The 8580-nt window shown below is 51.5% G+C and overlaps 1 protein-coding gene across 2 annotated transcripts in view; it reads right to left on the bottom strand.

Annotated features, from left to right (window-relative positions):
- The window catches only part of TRPV6 (transient receptor potential cation channel subfamily V member 6), a 14272-nt gene extending 12970 nt beyond the window's left edge, over positions 1-1302 (bottom strand). Inside the window, exons 1-2 of one of the 2 annotated variants that reach the window (XM_082692225.1) lie at positions 1174-1302; positions 911-1065 (exon numbers count right to left, since the gene is read on the bottom strand). In XM_082692225.1, coding sequence (XP_082548351.1) covers positions 911-1038 — 128 coding nt within the window. In that variant the 5' untranslated portion in view covers positions 1039-1065; positions 1174-1302. Of the gene's footprint in view, positions 1-910 lie in introns of both variants that reach the window. The other variant, XM_082692224.1, reaches the window with a different exon arrangement.
- Between the last annotated feature and the right edge of the window lie 7278 nt (positions 1303-8580).

The raw sequence follows: 8580 nt of genomic DNA, 5'->3' as shown, positions 1-8580 counted from the left end.
CTTGGGTGGGGAGGCCCGGGGAGTCTTTGGAGAGGCCATCTCCTGTGGAGACAGACTCAAGCTTTCTCCTCTCCTCTCCCTCCCAGGGGGGAGTTGGGGGCAGACATCAGAGTTTAGGGATGTTTCAGGGGCTGGAGGCAACAGGTGCAATATTCTTGGGGTTCAAACTTTAGAGCCTCTCATGTTGCTTAGCCCAAATGAGAGAGTGGGCAAGCACCCTTCTGGCCCCACACCCTTCCCGCAGTAGAGAGTCATGGACCCCAGGGCTGGGTCCCTGCTTTGTTCAGCTCCGTGACCCCCCCCCCCCCAGTGCCTGGCATTCAGCAGGGCCCTGGGCAACGGCTGATGACGGTGATAATGCACCGCAGTGACAACCACAGTCACACTTTGTCTCCTGTGGTTACTAATGTCTGCAGTTCCTTCCTGCCCGAGTCATCCACTCCCCTATGCGTACATGTATGCGTTGCACGTTTCTGTAGGAGAGACTGCTCTAGGAGCAGGGAGTAGAGAATTCGGGCACTGTCCTGACCCACTAGCTCCCCCCAGGGTGGTGGGTCCATGATGCCATTATCTTTCCAAGGCCCAGCAAGGTAGCTGGCCTTTAGGGAAGTACAAGAAGCTTACATAATTGAATAGGAGCTTAAAGATAGTGGGCACCTGTGTCAGGGCCAGTGCCCTCCCCGCCCACCTGGCATCCTAGGGAGCTCTAGCCCCAGAGGCCAAGACCTTTGAGACAAAATCATCTCAAGGAGCCAGGCCTGGAAGCACAGTCTGTGTCAAACGAAGACTGAGAGAGAGTGGGGGGCTGGGGAGAAGGAAGGGTAGGGGGAAAGGGAAGGAGGAAAGAAGAGGAGCTGGGAAGGGGTAAGGGGCACGTGTGGGGGTGCAGAGGAAGCAGACTGAAGCTTACCTCTTCTGCTGCTGCAGGTTCTGCTCATCTCGGCTTTGAGCCCACGACTCCTGTCTCTGGAACCATCTACAGAATTTTCTCCACAGGCAGAGAATGAGCCCCTTCTCCTTGGGCAGCGGCAACCCCATAGAGTGTAGGGCCGGCTCCTTGGGGGGCTGAGGCCAAGGCCAGACCCCGACAGGACTCAGCCTTGGGGCCACATCAGCTCCCCCAAGGGCCGGCCTGCCCTCTCCCTGGAGAGGTCCCGTCTCCTAGTCTCCTACCTCCTGGGGTCCCTGCAGAGTCTCCCTGAGGCCTGAGCCAGACTGCAGAGGGCTCTGAGGTTCCTACACTTGGCAAAACTGAGACTCCCTCTGCTGGGGCTGGCTCCTCCTCAGGAGCTCCTCCCGGGAGTGAGCCCGAGCTGTGCAGACACTCCCTCCCTCCTCCCAAATTACCTGAGATTTAAAGAGACAGGCCAGCAGACCGGCCTTCCAGCTGTGGCCTGGCTTAAACCCCTTCCCCCGCCTGGGTCTCTCTCCCTGCCCCCCGGCCAGTCCAGAAAGGGGAGGCCTTCAAAGATTGGAGAGGCCTCCTTTTGACTTTGGGACACCTGATGACCTTTTATAGAAAGACCTGGACAGGTCAGACTAGCCTGAGAGATTGAATGTGGGCCAGGAGGGGAAGCCAGTTGGCTGGGCCTTGGGGATTGAGGGGCTCCCTGGGGAGTGGGGAGAGCCGACCTCTATCCCAAGGCCTTTTCTGGGCCTTTCTCTCCTGGAGATTTAGCTTTCCTTCACTCTTTCAGTTTAATGTCTAGCCTGGCCCAGAAGAGATATATAAACACTGAAAACCCAGTGTGGGCCGACAAACTTTTTCCGTAAAGGGCCAGATAGTCCATGTGAATATATTAAGCTTGGCAAACCACATAGAGGCATACAGTCTCTGACACGCATGCTTTGTTTCGTTTTGTTTTGATAGCCGTTCAAAGATGTCTCATCCATTCTTCGCTCCGGGGCCAAGGCATAAAGTGGAGCTGTGGGCAGGACTTGGCCCCCTGGACTTCACAGACCCCCTACCCTGGAGTTCTAGAACCCTTCCCCATCACAGCATACATGTATTGGGTTACCAACTAAAATACAGGATGTCCAATTAATTTGAATTTCAGATAAACAGTGAAGAATTTTTTTTAGTATAAATATGCCCCCAATATTGTAGGTAGGTTCTCGGGCAAGCTCTGGGGGAGGTAGCCTCTATTCACCCCTTATTGGCTAGTGGGCCCTGTGGAATGTTCCATGTAAACTCACATAATACTTGCAAGGAAGGTATTGTCGCCCACATCCTACAGATTAAAAAAAAGAAGAACAGAGCCTAAAGTGGTAAAGCAAATCACCCAAGTTCTCATAGCCAATTCGTGGCAGTGGCCAGATTCGGACCCAATCCCACAGCCCGGTGGGTGGATGGAGGCCCAGGGAGGGGCTGGGGCTTGCATAGTCACGGGGAAGAACTCCCACCGCACAGAACTCTGAGGGGAGCAAGCTATCCTGGCCAGCTACTTCAACCTTCCTGCGGGAATGGGACCAAATCTTTGGCTGATACTCAGTCCCATGGCACAGCAGGGGCCCGATGGCCTGGGGCCTGGGTGTCTGGGCGGTTAGAGTCACAGGTATTTGTGGGTCACTCCCTTGCTGCAAAGTCTGTTTTTTACTACCTGTGTCTGATTCAGAGAGCTGGAGGACACAGTGAGGAGTGTGTGTGTGTGTGTGTGTGTGTGTGTGGAATGTGCATGTGTGCATGAGTGTGTATGAGTAGGAGAGAGGGGGAGGTAGAGGTGCAGGGTGGGATATCTCTTTGGGCAGGGTAGAGAAGTACCCTTCCAGGTACTTCCAGGTGCCTTCTAGATTCCCTGGAACCTAGAGGGAAAGCCACACTCTCATCCCTGCCATTGGGCCCGAGGCCAGGCCATAGAGCCCTGAGCAAACACTGTAGTTCCATAAGCTGCCTTCCCCACCCATCGAAGGGTCAGTGGGTTCGGGGGTGGGGGGAAGGCGCTGGGACCCAAACCAGGACCTTTGCGCCCATTAAACCAGCGTGTGTCTGCCTGCTGACCCGCCCGCCTTCTCTTTACTGCTGGGCTCCAGGCAAAGACCCCAGTTCAGTCCCGGGTGGGAAAGGGCATAAAGCAGTGCGGTATTTGTCCTGTGGAGGAGGGAGGCTGCCGGAGGACAGTTATTCCCAACTGTCTTTTCCTTCCACCACTTCCTCCAGCTGGTGCTACCTTTGCATGGGGCACCATGACATATGGGAAACTGAGAACAGATTCACCGGGCATGGAGGGTTGGGAGGGGTCAGGGCAAATGGTTGGATTCAAGCTTCTGCCCACAGCGTCCTCTCCGTTCTCCGACCCGACGTCACATGCTTGGACAACCGGGACGGTGGGCCTCGGGTTGGGTGATGCTGCCCACACGGGTCCTCTCACGTCTGAAAGCCACGTTCCCTGTTCCTCTCAGGGCTGGCTGGCTGTGAGGAGACAGGAGGATGCCCCAGTGCTCCTCCTGTCTTGAGGAGCCTCGCATGTCTCCCCAGCTCACGCGCAGTCCATGCTGCGCAGCACCTCCTGATGTGGGAGGTCTCGGTTGCAATCCGTGATGAGTATGCAAACACAGGAGGCTACAGGCATAGGGACTGAGCAGGGCAAGAGGAAGCCTGGAACTCAGGGGAGTCTGGGCACAGCTGCTTAGGTCCTCAGGAGTCAGCAGAGGGGCAGTGGTCAACCAGGGTCTGACTGGTCCCCGGTGAGCGTCATGCTGGTGGGGCTGGAGGTGGCCGGCGAGATGATGTGGGCATCAGTTCATGCAGGACAGAAGGACAGCCCCGTGGGGGCCACAGACCCTGTGTACGGCTGACTTCTGCATTTCAGGCATAGTTTTCCAGCCTGGGCCCTACTGTGGTTTTGAAACAAGTAAACCTTCCTTGTGTGTGGGTCCGTGCCATGTATTGCAGGATGGTTAGCTGCCACTCACTGGGGGACAGTAGCATCCCCTTTCTCCAGGGGACATTTCTCCAATGTTCCCTGGGGGACAAAATCACCCTCCACTGAGAACCACTGATCTAGGGCAAAAAAGTGTGTACATTTCTTTGTTTCTGGTTTTGTCCCTCTTTGTCTGTTCTATGTCTATATTTCCCTCTGTTTTCCCTCTCTCATTGGTTCTCTTTGCAACTGTATCTGCCCCCTCGGTCTTAGACTGTGTGCTAGCATGTGTGGGGTTTGTGCGTGCGTGTGTAGTATGTGTATATGATACGGGGTGTGTGTGTGGTTATGGTGTATGCTGTGCTGTGTGAGGTGTGCATGTGCACGTGTGTGTGGTGTGTGTGGTGGTCTGTAATGCAGGATACGTGTGCATCTGCATCCATGACTCTGAGCGATCTCTCTGCAACCCTCAGTTTCTTTCCCTTATTTTGATCTCTGCTCTTTGTTTCCTTGTCCAGCTGACTGCGTCACCCCATCCCTGCTCCCCACGCCCTTCAGGAGGGCGTTTCCTTTGCTCTGCCGGTGTGGTGTGTGGTGTGCGGTGTGCGCAGGGCTGCCTACAAAGGAAAAACAGGTGAGAGGCTAGAAGGATGGAGCCAGCACAGGGCAGCGAGGTCAAAACCGCTGCTCACTCAGCTTGGAGTTTGTTCCAGTCACTGGGTTCACCAGCCCTGTATGCCAGCTCATAAAGCTTGCCGGGGAGCGGGTGGTGGGTCAGCAGGTGAACATGGTGCGCATGTGCTGTACACACACACACACACACACACACACACACACATGCAAGCATGCATTGGGCACTGCCCAGGGACGCTGTGAAGGGTGGACTGCCGAGCCACCTGACAGGGAGCCAGGCGCACTGGGCTCTCTCCGGTGCCAAATCAGGGGCTACCTGGGGGGGGGGCAGTTTGTGCTTGGAAAGCCTCCAAAGTCCTTTTCAGCTCAAACATCCTGTGATTCCAAACAAAGAGGAGTCACCTGAGTTCCTTCAGCTTTCATAGGTCAGGAGGTCTACATTGTGCAGAATGGTCACATACTTGCACCCAAAATGTAACCTTCATCCCCAGCCCCCTTTCCTGTCCTTGTTGCTAACTGTGGCTCTATTCTTTCGCTCTCATTTCCTGCACCCTCCAGTCTGTGCCGGCGTACGTGCGCACACCATGGGGAACGCTGTGCAGGAGCCCCAGCTTCTCTGTGTTTGCTTGAAGACATCTGGTCAAGGCCCAGAGGAACACGATTGGGGCACTGAGCTGATAGTAGAAATGGGGCCTGGGAGGAAGGGCAGAGGCTGCGGCAAACGGCACCTTGCCGCTGGTCCCACCTCCTCGGATAGGCACATACACGGTATTCGACATGTGTTTATGCATGGAATATTTATATGCAATGGACTAATGTGTCACAGCAGGATTTTAGAGCAGCTGTGCTGTGTGTGTGTGCATATGAGTCTGTGTTACTAGTCTGTAGATTTTCAAATTCACAGGTATTGGTTCTCCTGGACCCTTTGCAGAATCTTCCGGAAGAGCATAGATGTGAGATGTAGGGGAGCATCCTTCTTGACCCATGCCCATGTCCCCTCCACTGTCAGCCATTCTCCCGTCTCCTCCCATCCCCACCAAATGGAAGACTTTTTGAGTCAGTCTTGAGAGGTCTCCCTAGGCTGGCAGCCCCTCCTTCACCTCCTCAGAACATCTTGTCTCCTCTACCCCCCATCTGGAAGGTGGAAGCTTTAGAGGGAGCCCCTCCAAGCTCTGCCCAAGGCTCCTGCTCCTTCTTCCCCAGACTCTGAGGTCTCTCCCTCCCAAACCTGGCCCCCTCTGCTCAGGCACCTGCCCCAACCTCTTTCATCCCACCTTCCCTGGAACCAAGAGGTTCCTCTCCAGCAGGAGCTACAGCCAACCACGAAAGAGGCTAAAGGGTGTGCAGCCCCCAAAGACCTTTCCAAATATGTCCAATGTGCCATGAGGCTTGTTTTTGGAAGAGGTAAAAGAGAGCAAGATGTGTAACCAGGATGGCTGCATTCCAACCCCGTTGGACCAGAAATGACTATGGGACCCTGGCCAAGTCCCTTACCTTTGAGTTTCCCAATCTGCAAAAATAAGGACTCTTCAGTTCTCAAGTTTTCCTGTTCCCTTCCACACTCCACTCCCCCAGACAGCCCTCCTCAGCTTCTAGAAGCAGGATGGAGCTCAGAGCAACCTCCTACCCTTCAGGTGGAATGTGTCTGTCCTTGTCTCTGCATCACTGAGACAGATGCTCTGCCAAGCAGAGGAGAGAGAAGGTTGGCAGACAGGACTTGGGGCCACATGGCTTCTGATCACCCTCTAGCCTTATAAATGGCAGGATCCTGTGACCCCCAAAGTTCTAAGTGGGGAGAGGTGAAAGCTCTCTGACCAGGACAATTCCTAGAGGGCTGACATCCAGAGATGAGGCTGCAGTCATCCGCCAAGGCAGGAGGGGGCTGGGTCTCCACTCCACTCCACTGCACTGTGAGCAGTGTTCCTCACACTGGGCTCAGGGTGTGTGCAGAGGGAGCTGTGGGTCCTCTAGGCCTAGAGTAAAGAGCACTGGTTTGGGGCTCAGAAGAAAGGGTCTAGTCATTAGCCCAAATTGGACCACAGTGAATATCATTCTCAATGGGGAAAAGCTGATGGCCTTCCATTTGAGATTAGGAACAGGACAAGGATGCCCACTCTCACCACTGTTGTTCAACATAGTACTAGAAGTCCGAGCAACAGCAATAAAACAACAAAAAGAAATAAAAGATATTCAAATTGTCAAAGAAGAAGTCAAACTCTCTCTCTTCGTGGATGACATGATACTTTATATGGAAAACCCAAAAGACTCCACCCCCAAACTACTAGAACTAATACAGCAATTCAGTAATGTGGCAGGGTACAAAGTCAATGTACAGAAATCAGTTGCTTTCTTATACACTAACAATGAAAATATAGAAAGGGAAATTAGAGAATCAATTCCATTTACTATAGCACCAAGAAACATAAGATACCTGGAAATAAACCTAACCAAAGAGGTAAAGGATCTGTCCTTGAGGAACTACAGAACACTCACGAAAGAAATTGAAGAAGACACAAAAAGATGGAAAAGCATGCTCATGGATCGGAAGAATACACATTGTTAAAATGTCTATACTGTCTAGAGCAATCTATACTTTCAATGCCATCCAATCAAAATTCCACCGGCATTTTTCAAAGAGCTGGAACAAATAATCTTAAAATTTGTATGGAACCAGAAGAGACCCTGAATTGCTAAGGAAATGTTGGAAAAAAAAAAAAAACTGGCGGTATCACGTTGCCTGATTTCAAGTTTTACTACAAAGCTGTGATCACCAAGACAGCATGGTACTGGCACAAAAACAGACTCATAGACCAGTGGAACAGAGTAGAGAGCCCAGGTATCACCCGCAATTCTATGGTCAAATAATCTTCGACAAAGCAGGAAAAAATATCCAGTGGGAAAAAGACAGTCTCTTCAATAAATGGTGCTGGGAAAATTGGGCTGTTATATATAGAAGAATGAAACTTGACCACTCTCTTACACCACACACAAAGATAAACTCAAAATGGACAAAAGACCTCAACGTGAGGCAGGAATCTATCAGAATCCTAGAGGAGAACATAGGCAGTAACCTCTTCAACATTGGCCACAGCAACTTCTTTCAAGACAGGTCTCCAAAGGCAAAGGAAACAAAAGCAAATAATGAACTTTTGGGACTTCATCAAGATCAAAAGCTTCTGCACAGCCAAGGAAACAGTCAACAACACAAAGAGGCAACCCATGGAATGGGAGAAGATATTCGCAAATGACACTACAGACAAAGGGCTGATATCCAAGATCTATAAAGAACTCCTCAACCCCAAAGAAACAGATGTAGTGAAAAGAAGGGCCATCTGTACCCCAACGTTTATAGCAGCAATGGCCATGGTTGCCAAACTGTGGAAAGAACCAAGATGCCCTTCAATGGACGAATGGATAAGGAAGATGTGGTCTATATACACTATGGAGTATTATGCCTCCACAGAAAAGATGAATACCCAACTTTTGTAGCAACATGGACAGGACTGGAAGAGATTATGCTGAGCAAAATAAATCAAGCAGAGAGAGTCAGTTATCATATGGTTTCACTTATTTGTGGAGCATAACAAATAGCATGGAGGACATAGGGAGATGGAGAGGAGATGGAAGCTGAGGGAAATTGGAAGGGGAGGTGAATCATGAGAGACTATGGACTCTGAAAAACAATCTGAGGGTTTTGAAGGGGCGGGGGGTGGGAGGTTGGGTGAGCCTGGTCGTGGGTATTAAGGAGGGCATGGATTGCATGGAGCAGTGGGTGTGGTGCAAAAACAATGAATTCTGTTATGCTGAAAAGAAATAATAATAATAATAATAATAATAACTCCTCAAACTCAACACTCAAAAAACAGATAATCATGTCAAAAAATTAGATGGATCATTGTTATTTAAAATCCAAATCAAAAGCCTGCGTTCAAGCTGGAAGCCATAGCCTTCTCCACGGCAGCCCTCAGTGGCTGCCCTTTATCAGCGATCTGCCCCCAGATTTGTCCCCACCTGCACTTCTTATTCTTCTTCTGTCCCCACCCCAACAAACTCAGTGAAAGGGCAACAGGCCATGATAAGAACTCTT

The sequence above is a fragment of the Mustela nivalis genome, assembly GCF_964662115.1.
Source record: "Mustela nivalis genome assembly, chromosome: 12".
In the NCBI taxonomy this organism is placed as follows: domain Eukaryota; kingdom Metazoa; phylum Chordata; class Mammalia; order Carnivora; family Mustelidae; genus Mustela; species Mustela nivalis.
This window is presented reverse-complemented; position numbering and strand designations above follow the sequence as displayed.